The sequence below is a fragment of the Neolamprologus multifasciatus genome, chromosome 10 (genome assembly GCF_963576455.1).
Source record: "Neolamprologus multifasciatus chromosome 10, fNeoMul1.2, whole genome shotgun sequence".
Classification (NCBI taxonomy): Eukaryota; Metazoa; Chordata; class Actinopteri; order Cichliformes; family Cichlidae; genus Neolamprologus; species Neolamprologus multifasciatus.
Window position 1 is genome coordinate 12,592,513 of NC_140448.1, and position 19,878 is coordinate 12,612,390.

At 42.0% G+C, this 19,878-nt stretch overlaps 1 protein-coding gene across 1 annotated transcript; it reads right to left on the reverse strand.

Annotated features, from left to right (window-relative positions):
* Positions 1-7,430: 7,430 nt before the first annotated feature.
* Positions 7,431-19,809, reverse strand: LOC146509732 (A disintegrin and metalloproteinase with thrombospondin motifs 15-like). Its single transcript, XM_085175527.1, has 8 exons — positions 18,608-19,809; positions 13,448-13,580; positions 13,153-13,320; positions 11,120-11,403; positions 10,842-11,019; positions 10,574-10,746; positions 9,730-9,905; positions 7,431-9,584 (listed from the first exon to the last, which is right to left on the reverse strand). Exons 1-8 carry the CDS (start codon positions 19,535-19,537, stop codon positions 8,792-8,794), a joined length of 2,835 nt encoding a protein of 944 aa, XP_085031653.1. The 5' UTR covers positions 19,538-19,809; the 3' UTR covers positions 7,431-8,791.
* Positions 19,810-19,878: the final 69 nt, after the last annotated feature.

Sequence of the window (19,878 nt, forward strand, 5' to 3'; positions counted from 1 at the left end):
TCAGAGGCTGCATTTGAAGGCCAATTACGTCACAGCCAGGCGACGAAGGCTGTCCCAATTCGTCGACTCCTTCAAATGCGGCCGACAAATGCGTCCTTCATTTCCCCGAATTTGAAGGATGGGTCGGGAGTGGTCTTCGTATCCCAGAATTCATAGCACGGCCCAGCCAATTCCAGTTTCCAACAATGGCGGCTGCTGCTAAGTTTTAATATTACTCTTATTAATCTTTCTGGGTCACAAAATAGACTTTTAACATATTTTCAGGCAAGAAAGTAGCCGTGTAAACTTCAAATATCTGCTTGGTTTATCAAGACATTGCATATTTGCCAAAGTGCTCCGACGTTTTCGGAGATGTCTGTTACCCACCCGCTCGATAGCTAGCCGGGGGGTTCAATGGTCACTCGAGCCGGCGAGAGCAGCGGACCCCTGGCTTCGTTTTCAGACCCCCACTGTCTTTCGCTACTCAGGTTAAACATGATATATAAGTCACTCAGGTAACTTAAAATGTAATTTTTGGCTTTTTTCTGTATTTTATTTTTTCCGGAGTAAATCGGTTTGGCTGAGATTGAAGTTATCAGATTATATTAGATTAAATAAAACTTTATTAATCCATCGGGTGGGTTCCTCCTTCACACAACTGAATAAACATCAAACAGAAAACTGATTAAACAGAAGTGTGAGACGGTCGAGAATTTACGCCAGTGTCCTGTTATATTTTAGATAGCAAGGAGCAGACAGCTGAGTTTATTAAACTCCACCGAGACAGCGGTGACGCAAATCTGAAGGCTACACTGTCCCATTTCACAGCCTCGCACTTCCGGCCTTCTCAGTCTTCGAAGGACCCGGCCCACGTAGACCGCGAATGCCGGGTCCTCCGAAGGATGCAGCCTACGTTTTTGGGACACAGCTTTTGTCTATTATCTGAAACTCAGTCACAGAGGCAGACTTTTATGCAAATTAGCCTAGGTGTGCTGATTCACAGACACTTCCTCCAGCTCCTTCCGGAAGGATGTCAAAGAATATGACATATCTTCACTGCAAGTACTGGTTTCCAACCACTGGGACCCTATAGAGGTAACCCGATGGTATTCTTTTTACAGTTTTTCTCCATTGGTTTGGCTCATTTCTTGAAACAGAAATTACATTCTCAAAATAACATGGACAAACCTCCAAACCTCTTGGCAAATGTTCACAACAGAATGGCATTTCTCATTCATTTTATCAAATGGCAAATGCCTTAGTACATGTCTCAATTGTCTCAGTGCATCTTTGCAAATGATTAAGTACAAGTAGCCTACAGTTATACAGTTAGCCCACATTTAGCACATTTTCCAAATGAATAGATCTTGTAGATCTAAAGTGATTAGTTGATTCTCAGTCTAATGATCATTCTCTCCAAAACATGTCAGCATGATTTCATTGTATAAGTACTCACATGCACAACCGTCTGTTCAATTGTCAAAATTGGTCAAGAACATAATACCATGAATACCAAATATGAATTTCTTTGAATATTTGATAAACTGATGACAGTCATTGACAGTCAGGTGAAACTAGGTGTCACACGCAGGTGTGTTCCATGATTGTGTGCTGCCAAACACAGATGTATAGAGCTTGACCAGAGCCAGTCCGATCTCTGAACATGGATAGACAAGGCCAAGCAAACGGACAAGGGGAAGTTCTTCCTCAAGGAAGAGGAGGAAGAAGAAGAAGAAGAGGAGGACTGAGAATGCGTGGTGGAGGAATAGGGGGAAGAGGAGGCCGAGGAGCACGAAGACACTGTGCTGTCCCGAATGAAATTCGGGCCACAATTATAGACCATGTCATAAACCATGGCCTCACAATGTCAGAGGCAGGTCGTCGAGTGCAGCCTAATGTGTCTCGCTCTACAGTCTCCTCCATCATCCAAACCTTTCGCAGGGAAAACAGGTATGTACTCTATGTAATCTATAATGGAATTATATGTTATATAGGACAGGGCACTGTGCGTGAGGCAAAAAATGTATAACTTACTGTAGAGATTTTGTGTGCACCTTCCTACAGTGGTAGGTCTATACTAGCAGGTGGAGAGGACTAGTGGAATGTTTTGATACTAAATATGACAAGAAATATATTGAACAAATTACTGTAAACTATGGAATTACCTAATTCATACAGTTTAGAGTAGTATTCCAGTCACTGTGCAGCGGGAGAATTAGTACAGCAACCACTGAATAAGTCCTTGTTTTTTGATTTTGTGTTCATACAATTTACTACTGTAATGTACATTTTCTTTTTACATATGTATGAAACTTTCTTTGCGTGTGAATAAAAAATGGTTATAATTTCCTTGGTAGTGTGAGTGCAATCTGTGATGTCAAACCTTGGAGGCTACTCTTTTCTGTTGTATATTGTTGGTCCTCTGCCATAGTGACAAAACATCTAAACATTTTGTATGGCAGTACTCACACAATGCCAAAGGGACGATGCATTTTGGGGGCACTGACTATTCAGATTAGAAAGAAATGTAGTTTTGACACATGAGTGAACTGTTTTAGGGGAGATATGAGCTTTTGCAGGTGGACCATGTTGTTGTGATCAACCATCCAGGTTTATTTTGACAAAAGCACCAAGAATGATGAGAATGTCCGATCTGTGTCGAGAAATGAGCCAAAGCTATTGAGAAGGATCTTTGCCATTTTGGAGACACTGACTGTTTAAATGAGAAAGAGATTTAGATTGAAGCCTGAGTGAACAGTTTTGGAAGAGATATGAGCATTTGCAGGTGAGCTATAGTGTTGTGCTAAACTGTAAGAGTGTTTTGCCAAATGATCTTAGAGTTTTGAGAATGTAATTTCTGTTTAAAGAAATGAGCCAAACCAATGGAGAAAAACTGTAAATGAGGCACGGTGGCTCATTGGTTAGTGCTGTAGCACATGCAGAGGGGATATTTCCGGCAGTTTTGCTAGCGTGGTCCATTGTACCACAGACAAGGAAGTAAAACGTGGTTCAATAACTGCATTTCAGAAAGCTAGCTTTAACTTTTTGGTGGGTGTGTAGTTCAGATTTAGTTCAGCGGGGCAGCAAAGGTTGAATGATATTTTCACATAACTACTTTAACAGTGAGTTTTGGCTAATGATGCTGCACCCACATCATAAACATGACTGTCACAAACGTGGCATGCAGTTTAACTCAGCCACACTTAGCTGAATCATTCGAATAGTTTTCCATGAGCAGAGGTCAGCTGTGGCTCTGTCTTCACTATTGTTTGCACACTGATCCGCTTTCTGCTGCAGTCAGCAGACCTCCTCAGAGATGAGCATTAATGAAGCTCGTTGGGCCTTTCCTTGTACCCATCCACATTCAATGTGTACATTCAGATTGTGTACAAAGCACTTCTCTGAGGCTTCTTTAAAATGCTTGTGGTGTGCTATCCATCTGACTCAGCACTTGCCGCAAAAACAAAAAAATATGCTGCCGATCAGACAAAAGACGCCACATAAAAAAAAGCCAATGGGCTCTTCACCCTAATTACTTACAGAGACACTGAGCCCTTTACCAGTTTACATTTTTTTCACAGATTGTGGGTTAACCCTTCTTTGGTGAATTACAAAAAGAAAACAAAGGAAAATAAAGTAACAGCTAGTAAAGTTAGTGGCTCAGCGTCAAGGTCTTGCAGCAGTGGTGACTGAAGCAGAAATAATTGTTTGCAGAAATAAAACAAAGTATATTAGCAGGAACTGGTAAACTTGGCAAATATAATATTTGTATACCAAGTAATAGCAACATCAGAGAGAAGGAACACAAGAAGCTCGAGAAATACTAAGGGCAGAGAGAGGAGCTCGACATGTGGAGGGTGAAGGCAACAGTGGTCCTGATACTTTTTGAGAACTTGGAACAGTGACCCCTAAACTGGGCACGTGACTCCAGCAGATTCCAGGAAGAAGATCTCCGTAGAGGACCTGAACTTGAAGGGTAAAGACGGCACACATGGGTGAGTGGGAATTTATAGATAGATAGATAGATAGATAGATAGATAGATAGATAGATAGATAGATAGATAGATAGATAGATAGATAGATAGATAGATAGATAGATAGATAGATAGATAGATAGATAGATAGATAGATAGATAGATAGATAGATAGATAGATAGATAGATAGATAGATAGCAACACGGTTCCTGGTATAATCCCCCAGGTTTGCTGGTGCCCCTGCATGTCCAATTTGTATGTTTTCTCTGTGCCTGTGTGGCTTTTATCTAAACTCCATCTATCCAAAGACATAATTGTTATTCTAAACTCTTGATTCTAAACTGGTCTCAGTGTATGGTTGTCTCAATGTGATGGTCTGGCACCTGTTCAGGTGTACTCGGCTTCTTGCGAAGAAGTGGGAGGTCCTTGCCCTCCCACAATCCCAAATCGAATAGGTGTTTAAAAAAATTTATAGTTTTGAAAGTCTATGGTAACATTTACTTTAATGTAAAGCAATTAACACAATAAAGGTAAAGTAACTTAACTGCCTTATTTTGAAGTGTAGCCCATATCTTTCCACGTCTTTCCAAAAATGTTGTTCTTTCCAAATTTCCTGATTTATCTCTTGTAGAGGTCTATCTATCAGCTTACTCAAGAAAACTGTATGTATACACTGTTACTTTTGTTTTACCTTTTAGATCTGACCTTATACTATAACATATAACGGCAACTAACCCACAACTAAGTTGCACTATGTTAACTAGGGATGAGAGCCAAAACAAAAGCAAGTGGTCGTATAAGGACCAGTGGTTTGGACGCAACTTGTGAAGTCATGTGATAATATGCCCTTCATCTAATCACCTCAGAATTCCTGTTGTGGAAGTTTCTGTTCTTACATAAAAGTGAACATCATGGAGTTTGTACCATATAAACTGCTTTAAAGACTGAGTCCATTAATCCACGGTGTTAAATTGTAATATAACACAGTCCTCACAAATTCTAAGATAGATTTTTCCAAATAAAAAGCTTAATTTGGTAGAAACTTTTACAACCAAACAGCCGTTTGATAAGGAGTCTGAATCAATTAAAGCCATGAAAACTCCAACTAGATATTGCTATAAATCCAGGCAAGAGGCAGCTGGGGAGAGAAATAAATATTTCCATTGGCTCTCCGGCCGCCATTCCTCTATCTGTTCATATGTAGGTCAGACTTCTCTAATTTTTTTTCTTTGACTTATCACTTCTTTCTCAGTAAGTAAAAAAAAAAAAAGAAAGAGGGGGGGAAAAACATCTGAATCAAGACCGCCCACAGACCTTTTTCTAGACTAGTCAGACAGCTAGCCATGCATAAGTCATCTTGCCAAAATCACACAATTCAAAATTTCCACCTCGCAACACAGCTGCATTCTTGGACCGGTCACAGAGAATCTGAACAGGTTCGCATCAGTGCACGACCAGTGGAAAGTATTCATAGTTGCATGTCTGAAATGCTAAATGCAAAACAAATGCATGACAAAGTGGTTTATAGACTAGACTGAAATGCTACATGGCCGCAAATACCTCATCTTTACAATTACTGCAGCTGCACACATAAGAGAAAGGCTTTAATGCAGAGATTTGAGCAAAAAGGAAGATGAGAATAAATGTAGGCTATTGTTCATTTTTTCTAAGCCACACTCCGGCTGCTTCTTCTCCTCAGTCTCTTTGAATGCTGACCTCAAAATATGTTTACCACTCTAAGTTTTGTCTCCATTCATTCACACTGACATTGCTGTGAGGAACTAATTACAGCCAGTAATTTTCATTTGAGAATCTAAATGCCAGTGATTAAAGCATTGATAGATTTTTTTATAATGTGTGCATTGTAAATATCATGGCAGGTTTAAGAAAAGTCATCTATAAAAATACTTTGAACAGCAAGTGAAAACCTCAAGGGTATAACAAAAGAAAAAAAAGGGAATGAAGCCAAAAGCGAGTCAGTACTCATAGACTCACATTTTAAAGTGCTCAGATTTACCACAGATATAAAAACATTTACACTTTGGTACAAATAATATTTTTAGTCTTTTTTTTTTTAGCTAACAACTGTATTCAGGTTGCTTTATAGGTCACTTATTTAAATTCTGTTATGGAATAAAGTTATCATTCAGGTATCATTCAGGGCTAGCTTTAAGGGCTAGGCTAGGCTGATAGCCTGCTATTAGGCTATCAGCCCAGCCTAGCCTAGCCTTTTGTGTGTATATATATATATATATATATATATATATATATACTTTTTTTGTATATTTTTTGTATATTACCATCCATCTTCTGTGTGTTCAATTCAAGGTGACAGGAGCATATCTCAGCTGTTATACAGCAAGAGGCACGTACATCCTGGACAAGTCGCCAATCTGTTGCTAAGCTAACAGAGACAGACAAACATTCACACCTACAGCCAGTTTATTATCACATGATCGCATCTCGTGTATGTCTTTGGACTGTGGGAGGAAGCCAGACGCCAGCGCAGAGAGAACAGAACTCCACACAGAGAGGCCCCGTGTAGCACTAGTTAACAGGTATCCTGGGCAATGCACCCACACAGTGTTGCCAACTCCTCAGTAAGGAAAATCGCTATTGGCTGTCCTAAAAGTCGCTAGAAGTCACTAAATGACGTCATCACCTAATTTGCATAATTGGTCATGCTAATGTAATTGTAATCTATGTTGTTGGCGAGAGAAATAACATCGTGAAAGACACATAAAGTGAGTAAAAAACGTCCTAAATGCATTTAGAATTTATTTAGAACTACAAATTAAATTTCTTTTAGCAATTATTGTTTTTTAATGTCACAATTCCAACCCGGCTCCTTTACCCGGGCTTGGACCGGCAAAAGTGACCCGAAATAGGCACTCTGGTGGAGTTACTTTGTGTGTGTGTGTTTATAAGTAGTTTTAAACCTTGTGATCCACAAAACAGCATAAGAGTAAAAGAATAAAAGAAGAACTGACTGCGTTACAGCACCCGCTGCTTCTTGAGAGTAAAAGCGATATGAGCTTTCACGTCTTTTTTTTAGCGACTTTTTGTAGAAAAAAAGTCGCTAGGGGGTCTGAAAACTCGCTAAATATAGCGACAAAGTCGCTAAGTTGGCAACACTGCACCCACAGAGTCTGTGGAAGCACCTTTGTGAATAAGCTTGCTAGCTTGCTTAGAAGCCAGAGGCAGTTGACTATTCACCTTCCCTAAAAAAGTGTCTGTGAAGGTTCTCAGTCCCTAAAAAAGCAAGATGACTTTGGCTATGTCCACCTTTTTACAGTCTATTGTGAAAAGCGGACGTCTTTCAGCAACCGAATGAAGACTGATATTGACATTAAATATCTACAGAGTTGAGAAAAGAAAAACAAAGCATCAGTTACAACGGTAATGACTTTATTTTGGAATAAATACACTAGTGTCAAAGACCATTACAAATGCCTGTGTAAAAAAAAGATTTTAAAAAAAAAGAGTATTTACATTATTTTTGCACAGAGCTGAATAAATGTATACATAGTATACAGTACAGCCCGTGTAAGTCATTGGTTTCTTTTGCTGTACAAAGTGCAAAAGCGGATTTAAAAACAAACAAACAAACAAACAGCCAACTACCATGAGACTTACCCTGTAGTCGGATGTTGGACTGGTGAATGTGACCCCTTCAAATAAAACAGAACATAATGGATTACAGGATTCCGAGTCTGTCGACAGAACAGCTTGGCTCAGGCTGTGAGGCCATAAGAAGATGGGGATCCGGGAAAACACATTCTCTCTGTGATTTATTGTTTTATTGATAATAAATTAGCTGTGCTAACTGTGGCAGACGAGCATGACTTAACAGGCTTCACGACTGGCTGAACACTATGAACTACGAATAATGTTGCTGAGGTCAAATGAAGGAAGTGATCACGAGAGAGAGGATCTCAATGCAGTCTGCGTATTTGCATGCTTATAGTATCTGGCTAGGCCTCTATCTTAGGTCAGTGTTTCCTGGCCTGTGTTGTTTAGTCAGTGTGACTTCATATCCAAGCTTAAAGTGAAACACGATGTGTACAACGAAGGTGATCTCTGTTCATGTTTTGAAGAAATCCTGGCTACATGATAATTGTGTGTTTTGCATCTTTAACTCCTAAAACGTCGCAGTAATAGCATCCTTGATCCACTGCAGGAGTTAACTACCAAACTGTAAACGGGTGGTGGTAGGAATAAACAGTATAAGTATACACACAACAATGAAAATGATATCAGTTTCATTTCAGAATCAGTTGGAAGATTTTAAAATTCCTTGTGATTCAAAAAAAAAAAAAAGATGGCCGATAAAACATGCGTGAGATATTTTGGAACTATGTTTTAGTCAAACTGTTATTCATACATGTCACTCTTGGTATAGTTGCTATTTGAAAAATGACTGAGGCATTTTGTAAACTACCCACAGCTTTCGCTAATCTGCAGCCTGCACAGTTAAAGTATTATGACATGAAATGGGTTCCAGACTCAAAAGGTAAACTAGATTGATTGCTTGCAAATGGACATTCTGTATCTGCTGACAGTACAAGGAATTCAACTAAATTTTATTTGACCTTGATTATCTTGCATTGCCATAAAATGTACTCCTGAATAATGCTTAAACAAAGTGACAGTGAAAGATATTGTTCAGCATGCATCTTCCAGGTTTGAGCTTTGATATTCTTCCAAGCAGGTGTCCATCATCCTCTAACAGCCCAAGTGGAAAAATCCATGATAGAAAAGATACTTGCAGATGGAATCAATTCACCCTTTTAAAACAGAAAAAAACCCCACTTGTGTCGTTTATAGGTTTAAGTTACTAGCAAGGCGTCATGTTACAGAAGTCCAGCTCCTGTGGTTTACGAACGCCAGTGCAGTGATCTCTTGTGAGAAGATGCCCAGTTTGGCTTTGGCAGTGCAGTGGTCGTCTCTTGAAGCCCTTCCCGCAGGTTCTGGAGCACGGTGACCACTGGCCAATATACCACTCAGGACATGGCCCTTCACAAACCCTGGTGGCTGGAGGTCTTTGCGAAGAGTCACAGTTCCACCCTGGCTTCCCGTCTGGTTTTAAACACTGCACCATCCTCCTCTGGATCCCACGGCCGCAGGAAACGGAGCAATCATCCCAGCCTGTGGTAACCCACTTGTCCAGAACGGGCTCCTCCTTTTTGTAAGACATCTTCAGGGTATCTGTGTCTTTCTCCTTGACACTATCTTCATCCAGGACACTGTTTTGAGAGTTTACCCTCTCATTCTTCTTCAGAGTCTTGTCTTCCTTGACCTGACGGGCAAGGTAGAAGGAGTAGCGGATGCGAGGAGGTGTCAACTTGCCTGCACAAAGGACCTCCACCGTCAGGGCTTCTCCCAAGGGCTTCATGGCCTGTATGGTCTCAGAGAGGCCGACTGTGCCACTGTAGCGCAGCAAGCTTCCCTTTACAAAGATGTCCTTCTCGCCAGCTGACACTATGTAGTTCCCATTGAGCAGGTAATGGCCGTCACTGTTCTTCACGGCCAAGTAGTTATCATCACTGACCATTCCCTTGTAGCCTCGCTGGCGGATGTCTATATTGGCTGCACCCACTGGCAACATGACAACGAAGTTGTAGCCATGCCTGCAAGCCAAAACATTTTAGAGTCAGTGGGGGCTTGTAATAGTGGAGGGAAAATGATAAAGTTATGTTGAAGTGAGTGGGGGGAAAAGAATGACCTAAGCAACGCTTTGTAGAGCCCGTCCCATGATGATATAGTGATACTCACACAGGCTTTGTGAAGAGTCCAGACACTTTCTTGCAGCCCTTGTTGTCACCTCCACAGATTCCACACTTATCAAACTTTTTAGTGGAGCCAATTTTGCTGTCACAGCCGGTCTTAATGCACTTCCCCTGGACACACACTCCCGTGGAATCTGGTGAACATGGAGTCCCATCAACAACCTTGGATGTAAAAACACACGAAGCGTTAGCTTCTGCATTCACATCGAAAAACTGTTACAAATGAGTTCACTTGTTCCTTTTATACTGGGACAATAAACTATTTGTTATATCAGGTAAACTACCTACATGACTTCGTAAGTGTACACAGAATGTCATAGTATAGTGCATGTTTTGAGATCAGCCCTATTTCCAGTGTGTATGCAAATGTGATATAGAAAAAGCGTGCAAGGTTTTTTCATCCTTAACTATTAACTTCAGCGCATTTTTTAAAACCAAATTCTACATAAAGCCTGCTGCCAGCTAACTTTTAAAGCTGTGAGTCAGTGGTTAAAACATCCAGCTAACCTGTGCTGAGCTGATCTACGTGTCCCCTGAGTTCTCCCTATCTGCTCCTTCTCAGCTGATTTGATGGACTGAAGTGCGAACTCTGTCTCACTGCTGCAAAAGCTCACTCTACGCCCTGCTATCTGAAAAAGATAAACTGTCCTCCTCCTCCTCTTCTTCATTCTTTCCCCTGCTCTGTTCAGAGACCAGAGGCAGCTGGATGACATATATTCTCTTTGCTATCGCTGCCTCTAGAAATAAAAGGATTTTAAGCGCTAATGTATTTTGACTTTTGACTGATCGTCAATCAGATTTTCTATCTCTCGAGTGCACCTTATTCTTACCTTTAATTCCAGGACGTTGAAGTAGCCTGTACCATTAGCCCTGCAGATGAGTTTGCACCTGTCACTGAGGGACACTCCAGAGTACTTGGGTATCCACACCACTGAGTGGCTGATACGGTTACTGCTGAATCTCTGGCCGCTACTCTCACACTGCTCTTCGCGGTATGTCTTACCTACACAGAGAAGGAGGGACGACATACAAGGTGAGAGGTGGGATTGCTCTAGCATAAATAACTGGATATACTTGTCTGTGTTGAGAGATTTGTACCTGTGTCAGGGCAGCTGTTCAGGTTGCAAGAGCGGTATTTGACCCGAACTCCTTGGCAGTATTTTCCCCCATTTGATGGAACTGGGTTGTTACACGCTCTTTTTGACAGCTGGACACCACCGCCACATGTGCGTGAACAGGTACTGAACAGGCCCCACTTACCCCAGCGGCCATCCACCTGAAAATAAGAATGCATAAATAAAAATGCAAATAAATACTATTATTATTCATATCCTCATAAAGGTATGTCCTGACAGAAAGAACTGCTTGAATCTTACCTTCAAGTTGTGAAACTGCTTGTCAGTGCAGACCCCTCGGTCGCAGACCTGTCCGTCCCCACACTGAGTCCCATCTGCCCAGGGAAAGTGCCGAGTCATACACACCAAATGTCCGCTGGACTTTCCAGTGCACCACAAACGACTGCATGGCGGCTGCATGAAGGGACAAGGCTTGGAGCCTTCACCGAAGGCGAGTTCACACTGGCGTTCGAGGTTGTAGGATGATCCTGGCAGCGTGTCAGGTAGGACTAGCGGTTTCTGAGGCTGGTCGAGCAAACAATCACCTAAGAAGAGGGAGATTCAGTAAGCCACACAACGACGCAGAATGACCTTCTTCTTCTGTGGAGACTTTATGACACACAGGTATAAAAGATGCAACCAAAATACACAAATGCATGAAAAACACAATGAAAAACAATGTGTTTATGCTTATTCTCAAATATTTATATGGTCCTCTTCATTAAATGTGTGTTTTTTCTGCATGTTGTGTTGTGGTGGGTGGGATTGTGGGTGGGCACAGGAAGCAGTCATTGCCCTTGTGATTTGGCCTTTGATGCAGTATATGCAATGTATGCCACACACACAGAAACATGCATGAGCACACCACACACAGTTATCCCCATCCCAGTCCCTTCCTCAAACTCCCCCTAAAAACCCACAAGCCTCTCCTCTTATTTTCCATCCCAGCCTTGTTGCATGACTTGCAGTCGGACTAGAATATTGATTAAAAGGATATGAAGCTAGATAGTGCTGCAAAAGTCAAAGGCATCAGAAGCTACAAATACATACCTTTCTGGGAACAGACTAATATTAGGAAGAGTTTGGCAAGTAGCTGCAAAATGAAATCACGAAAGGCCAACATGAGAGGATGAAAAAGGTTTCCAGGAGTTTTTTATCCCCCAGAAACATGCAGAACTTCGCACTCTTATGGGGAATTTTCACATACAAACACATTAATCTGCGCTTGGAAAAACTGGGTTCCCCCACTTGAACTGTTTAGTATGCCATTCACGTTGTGGTGAATTCGCAGCACATTATAAGCGAACTGCGGTGCGGTGGTAACAGTCCCACAGATGTAGCAGAAAAACACACTGATTATCAGATAAGGCAATGCTGTACAAACAAATCACTCTACGCCAAATAAGCTCAACCTCATCTCTTCCTTCCTAGTCTCTCTCCATAGAGCAATCATGGAAACAATAGCTGGTGGTGTGTGTGTGTGTTTAAACAGGTTACAAATAGGTCTGGACACAGCGCTGAATGAAAATTACCACAAGCATGTGGCAACATGCTTTTTCCACCCCACTGCTCTTTGAAGTTTCGATTTATGACAGATGGCCAGGAGAAACCAGGTTACGATGCTGTCACAGAAATCACTCCCTGATCTTCCTCTAAACTAGTACTTTTGTCCACAGATTATTTCCAAAATGAATAGAGAGGAGCAACAAACAAAAAATGTCTATTTGGAGTAAACCTGCATGGGAAACATTGTGCAGATACACTTAGTGGTCCAAACCACTGTGGTGACTCTCCCCAGACAAAAAGGCCTGTAATTTGGGACAGATGTGGGGGCAGTTTTAAAATAAAAGTTTAGAATTGCTCCAAGGCCAAGTGCTGTGGTCTGTCCTGTTTGGCAAACAATCTGCATCCAAATGAATGAATTTCTTGGCTATTGCAAGCCTTTTTTATAAGAGAGGTTTGGCAGATGTGAGAAATCAAGCATAGGTGGATATTGAAATGAATCCATTCTCTCGCTTGCATTTATCCAAAAAATGATTTCAGTAATGTTTGGAATCAGGGCTTGCTCTTCAAAAACAAAAGCATGGTTGTTATTTGAACAAAACACAGCTGTGAACAGACAGCACCGTGTGACCAACACAGTGAGGACAATGCCTTGCTATATGTTTGTAAGTCATTACTGCTTCAAGATTGTTTACAACTATCTATCCAACTCTGGCTTTCGACCTTTTCAAGCATGCTATGAGACTGCTTTCAGGCTGGAAACACTGAGGTCAGAGGTCAACAGAACTCACCATGCCCGCCGTCCAGAAATTCAGTGATGATCGCGGCACTGCAGGGGGACCAGGGGCTGGTACGATTGATCTGAATAAGTGTGGGTGACATCATGTGGTTCTCCTGCATTTTTCCGAACAGGTCCTCACAGGATCTCACATTGTCATGTGGCATGTTGAACACATGCCCTGTGGAGAGGGAGTGAGATCTCAGATGTCTTTCATGAGTGCACAGACTGTGATTATGCATATACACTTTCAGGGACACTGAGATATTAATGTGGACTGAATGAAGGATGACGTCGACGGAGCATACCGAGCTCATGAGCAGTGGTGAAAGCTGAAGGAAGGCCGTCGTCTTCGATTACAGAGCAGCTCCTCTTGGGGTCGCACATGGTGCCAACATCTGCCATGCCAAGTGTGTCACAGGTGGAGGCCCCGCAGAGGTCCTGGATGAAAAAAGACATTAGCATGATTACATCTGAAACAATGACAGCTAAAGGCAAAGTCAAACATTGGCTTGCATCCATCCTTCCTCTTAACCAAAGTCTGAATCACAATGGTGCTCGAGGCTAGCCAAGCTAAGTTTGTCTCTCTATGACACAAAGAGAGTTACAATATTTGTCTTCATTTATCGTTTTAGTCACTTCTGGGTAGTGGGTACTGTTTATAAATTTACCGCTGACATATTAACACCCTATTCATTGAGTTAAAAACCCATCAACATACTTTAGCTCCCTATTTTACACAACAAGGAGTAAGTGCTGTTTAAGGTCAACATATTTGTGTTTATAGCTGCTTTTTGGCAACTTTGTTCGGTACACTAGAAAAAAAAAGATGCCCAAAATGCTGACCTTAACTAATTGAATTACATGTAATTTTTCCATGTGATTTTGCTACATAGGTAAAATGTTAAACATTTAATTTAATGGACTCTGATCAAATGGAAGCACATTTTTTGTAATGATTAATTATTTCAATAAGTAAACTTTTTATTTTATATATTTCAGTTTCATTTTATTCAAAATTATTGCTTCATGATTGCAATCGTGTCACTTGTTATTGGTCTTTGATGTGTGATGCAGAGAAACAAAATGGGCTGCAGCGAATTAGCGGTAAATCAAAGTGGTAACAACTGTGTGCCAAACATTTAAACAGCACAGCGGCCTAAGACTCTCCACTTTGTTTTGATAATGGCATTCGATGTATTTTTAAGATAACATAAAATCCAGTTGTAGCTAAATTAGACAATGATTTCTGTTGATTATCACAGAATGGCTCCCACTGAGTTATTTGCAGTGTTATGGGAAAGTATGACAAAGCTAAATAAAGGTTATTGACACAAGATGGCTCAAGAGTTGGCAGTTCGTCTTGTAATCGGAAGGTTGCCGGTTCGAGCCTCGGCTCCGACAGTCTCGGTCGTTGTGTCCTTGGGCAAGACACTTCACGCATTGCCTACTGGTGGTGGTCAGAGGAGAGGGCCCGGTGGCGCCAGTGTCCGGCAGCCTCGCCTCCATCAGTGCGCCCCAGGGCAGCTGTGGCTACAATGTAGCTTGCCATCACCTGTGTGTGAATGAGTGGATGACTGAATGTAGTATAAAGCACTTTGGGGTCCATAGGGACTAAGTAAAGCGCTATACAAATACAGGCCATTTACCAAGACATATATTTTCAAGTGATCAGCGTGACCTCAGACAGTTTGGGTTATGAATCTGTTATTGGTCTGCATTTTTCTTTCTCAGCGATTGGAGTTTGTTTGAAACTGGACTGCAGCTTATCCTCATTCTTGCCCTGTCTGGCTTTTTTGTGGTGATGTCACCTTGTTCCCAGACGTCGGCAATTAACTTGTCTGAGTGCGATGCTATTAGGCCGGTTGAAATCATGTCCAGTTTATGAAAGTACAATTATTAAATTATCCTTTATGTTGTCTTGATGTCATTGCGGCAAGATCTTCGTTTAAGAAATTGGGAAATTATTCAGTCGTGTCAAGCACTGCTTTCCACCACCCAGTCTTTAAATCTTTTTAGTGGGAAACAGTGTTTAGAGCACACCTTCTCCTATGAGGTAATTTAAATAACCCCAACCATAACATTTCCATGCCAGAGCAGAGTTTCCAGATGACCTATTTCTCTACCACAGGTTTTAAAATCCAGTCTTAGCGAGTATGCATTTGGAGCTGAACCTCCTAATCACAGGACAACTTCGGCAGTAACCGCTGCAAAGAACCACCCATCTGCCTGTTCCCTAAACAGCGCTGTCCCTACATACCCCAAAACACAGAAAACCAGTGGTGGTCAGCTTTACAGATAAAACACCAGTTGAGTCTCCCACAGCCCCTGCAATCCTCAGCCGTGCTTAATGTAACCATTAAACACGGGGCCAAGTGAAGACCTCGAGTGCTATGACAAATCATTCCTAGAATAAACCACAAAACCGCAATTGTACACCAGTGCAAATCTAATCCAGATGTCCTCATGTGCTTGGAGGACATCTGAAAGTTTGGGCCATTTCAGTAAAAAAAAATAGAAGAACTGCAAGATGAACAGGGGAGAAGAAACACCCAAGTCAATGAGTTTGTTGTTTGCTATGACCTACTTCCCACATCTGTCATCTGTCTTTGCAATTTTGGTGTTCCTGCGAATTAACAAAAAAGAATAGAAAAACAATACTTACCTCAGCAGACTAAAATTTCCATTTTGTTTTGTGTACAGATTTTATTGCTTTTAAATCCCGTCCAGCCTGTTACCTGTTTGTGCTTTGGAAACAATATTCAAAAAGCTTTGAAAAAGGTGCTTCTCAGAGTTTTATAGGTCTGATGCAGCAGTATCCCGGGCCGAGTTTATGACATCTGGACATTCTTTGGTGAGCTCTTTTCTTTCTCAGCCCATTATCTATCATGTAAGAAAAGGCAAACAAGCTGTGAGCTAAAGTACAGTCACCTCCTCTCTCCCCGGGGGAACTTGCATTCTAGCAGATTTATGGTCAGATTTTATCTTTTGGCTGCTCTCCTACAATAAACATTCTGTGCAACTTAGGGAAACGGAGCGCACTTTGCGGCATTCTTTGCACAAAAATCACGCTGGCTATACTGTTTCGGGACAACCGCAGTTGCCTCCGGACAACACAGAGTTGGTCTTCATAAAACCTACAAAATTACACAATGGGCTGGTGTTAAGTGGAGAATGAATGGGCTTTGAAATATGTTAAAAACTGTAGTAAACAAAAGAAAATACAACTCAGTAATTGGACAGACTTAAAGTCATTGTGTCATGATGTAGCAGAATTGTTAGCAGACATGTCAGCAGAATCCTTGAGTTTAAGAGGGGAGACCGTTTAGGCCTAAACTGAAAGAGAAAATAAAAAAGGAAAAAACATATGTCAATCTAATTGCAGTGAACAAAGCCTGACAGGTTTAACTGCAATCTCATGATCAGTAAAGACCTCTCATGCAGTACACCGGACCTTGAAATATTTAGAGCTTGTTAGGTACATGTTTGCAAACCCCACAATTTTATTTATTGCTTCAGGAAACAGTGATTCCTGAAGCAACACTATTTCAAGAAACAGTGATTCTTGAAATAGATTCAATATGAAACTGACTGTAAAAGGTCAGTGAAGGCCTGTATCCTCTAGATTCCTGGTGTTGAGCATGAGTTTGATTGGGTGGTACTGTAAAGAAAGTTTTATGCACCACAAGCCACTGTTTAGACTTTTCATTTGTACACTAAGTTAGCATTCGCTCATAAAGTCCATGTTTTGTTTTGTGTACACTTTATATGTGATATTACACCAGGAATCTGTTGTTCAACACACAATGGTTAGAGGTGAGATGTCTTTGTTCAACCTGCTGTGTTAAAAGGAGACTTTTTTCTGAATCCCTGCACTTGTTAATCTTCACCAAACCTTTGATTGCTTGATGCCTGTCTTTTTGCTTTATATAGTAAATTACATCCTTGTGACTCTCCATGAGAAGCCAGTAAAGTAAATGGCCTGCATTTACTCAGTCCCTAAGGACCCCAAAGCGCTTTACACTACATTCAGTCATTCACACACTGGCAATGGCAAGCTACATTGTAGCCACAGCTGCCTTGGGCGCACTGACAGAGGCGAGGCTGCCGGACACTGGCGCCACCGGGCCCTCTGACCACCACCAGTAGGCAAACATGGGGTTAGTATCTTGCCCAAGGATATTTGGCATGCAGCCAGGAGGCAGCCTGGGACCGAACCACTGACCTTCTGATTAGTGGCTGACCTGCTCTGCCACCTGAGCTACAGCCACCCCAGCTGACTTGGGTCGTGTCAAGTGGCTGCAGAGTTTATAACATCAGCTTTGCATTTTAACCAAAGAACCCAGTAACATTCTTGTTTTTTAGGAAAACATTTATGGAAAATGCTGACCATCTTAAGCTGTCGATATCTATTCAGCTAGGACACACTGTAAAAACTTGTGCAGAACCACTGTGGCAAAAGAAATGGTGGAGGAAGCATGTGACAGACTGAAGAATTGCCAGGGAAAGATGCAGTCCAGCTGGTGATGTGGAGGAGTTTGTTTCGACATAAAGCGAACAGGTGAGTCAAAAACATGCGGGCATGTAACTCTGACATCCACAAAGGACCCCACCGCCACCACCTTCAGTCCCTCCATCCCATCCCTTCAGGGGCCTGTTTAATGAGGAGCAGGCAGCTGCAGCAGAATGGGAACAGCTGAGAAAATAATACATCCACACAGTACATCCCTAAGGGCACTGACGCTCATTATATTCAGTAAATTTGCAGGTATAACAAGCAATAGTTCACTTATCATTATGTGCTACTAAGGCTGACAGAATAGTACTATGTTACCATTGGCTCTTTTAACTCTGATAGCACAGATTTTAAGACCTTGTGACTGCAAGCTAAACACTTTCACTGTTACTAAATCAGTTGGGCTGACTTGTCAGCTTTATTGCAAGTTTTCACAGTGGTAATGGAAGCGCATACATCACACTGACCAATGAATGTGAGCAATGACTTCATCTCTGACCTTGTGTCATCTTGCAAATATTTGGGAGTGCAGGGAGAAGTCAGAGGTGGTTTGCAAGTCTATAAAACTGCCCTCTGAGGATCTATGACGAGCAATCAAGTCTGGTGCTCTGTTCAGCTCTGTGTGACCCAGCCTTGGTGTCAAAGCTGTGATGCTATTGGTGGACTGCCTGCATGCTCCCTGAGTTCACGAGAGGCGGAGAGTGTTTTCAGAGCAAACCAAAAACGTGTCAACTGGAGTTTTACTTATCACAAAGTTATAAGAGTACATTGCACATTTTCCTTCTCAAGATCACAGGTTGCTTTACAGTATGTCACTCATTAAGGTGACACAATACATGTGCGAAAAACAAAAATGTACGTCTTCTCTGCGTAATTGCGCTTACAGAACATATCCCGCTCTGGTTTTACCTCAAACATGTGTAACATAAACGATACTAAAAGTTTTCTTTACCTGTCTGGTGAAAAGAATAGCTGTGTCCCAGTACTCGGGATGCTTGTCATTGTTTTTGTTCATCTTTTTTTGCCAAGTGCAAAAGTTCCGCAGCGTCATGGCTGCGTTCCCGGACACCTTGGGTCCTTTGTCCTCCTCGGATATAATTATGATCTTCACAACTGTAATGCTGATGGAGTTGAGGATGCTGGGATGCTTGTACAGCTTCGCTGCCACTGCCATCAGTGTCAAGAGGTAGTGCTTTAAGTCATCTCCGTGGAATTTCGCCATGGACTCGTCCGCCACAACAAGCGTCTCCACGTATCTGGGGATTGAGGCGAACCTTTTGGCTCTCCCCATCCTCTTCAGCATCGTTTCTGTCACATTGCTGTGGTCTGCCAGTCGCTTGTATTTCTCCAAGGACTGCGCAGCCTGGAGGCTTATGTCGCTGTCCACTGCGCACCTGGAGGTAGAGCTGGGCTTCAGGTTGTTGCTGGCTCTGCGCCGGACGATGTGCGCGCTCTCTGCGCTTCTGGTGTCATTTTGTACCGGGCTGATAAAATATTCCCAGCCGTGGAAGCCAAATGCACCTTGCACACCTTTGCAGAGGCTGAGAGCGGCATAAGAGTACTGATCAGCGTTCACATATCCAGAATAAAAACACCGGGTCAAGTCAGTGGTGACATCGGTATCGGAGAGCCACAGTGCGCCTTGGTTAGAGATGGAAGGGGCAATGAAATTAGAGTCTCGCTGTAAATCGATCACTAATTCCTGCTGGAAAGCTTTAATCTTTAGGACATATTTTCTATTAAGGAAATCCACGTCGTTATCAGAATCCGTCCTTTCATCACTATTCATTCTAATCGGGAAGCAAAGTTCACTCTCCATGCAACGAGCAAGCTTTAAGAGTGAGACCACAAAGTAAAGGAGAAAAGTTGATCTGATAAACATGACGATGTTTGCATTAATCAAAGATTGCAATGACCAACGGGGGGAAAGAAAGAAAATCAGAATGATGAAGAATCTACAAGCTCAGTGGCGGCGGCGAGAGGATCAGGATGAAGAGCATAATCCAAAGCGCTAAAACAGTGCACGTCGTACAAGTCCACTCAGAGAAAACTCCTCCTGGTCATTCTCCACGTGTGTACTCAGTCGACTGCTGCCTTGTGTGGAGCTTATGCATTTGGTCATGTGTAAAAATATGGAAACACAACCTTTCTTTGCTGGGGGGAAGTCTTTCAAGGCGCTCATTGGATGAGCTTCAGCCTTTTCTTCTTCTTCTTCTTCTTCTT

What these genes read in the sequence shown, in the direction of transcription:
- LOC146509732 (XM_085175527.1), bottom strand. Translation starts at nt 19,537, where the DNA reads ATGTTTATCAGATCAACTTTTCTCCTTTACTTTGTGGTCTCACTCTTA. An exon ending in CTATTCTTTTCACCAGACAG is followed by an intron (nt 13,581 to 18,607) that starts GTAAAGAAAACT and finishes TTTTTCATCCAG; the next exon opens with GACCTCTGCGGGGCCTCCAC. An exon ending in AGCAGTTTCACAACTTGAAG is followed by an intron (nt 11,020 to 11,119) that starts GTAAGATTCAAG and finishes TCTTATTTTCAG; the next exon opens with GTGGATGGCCGCTGGGGTAA.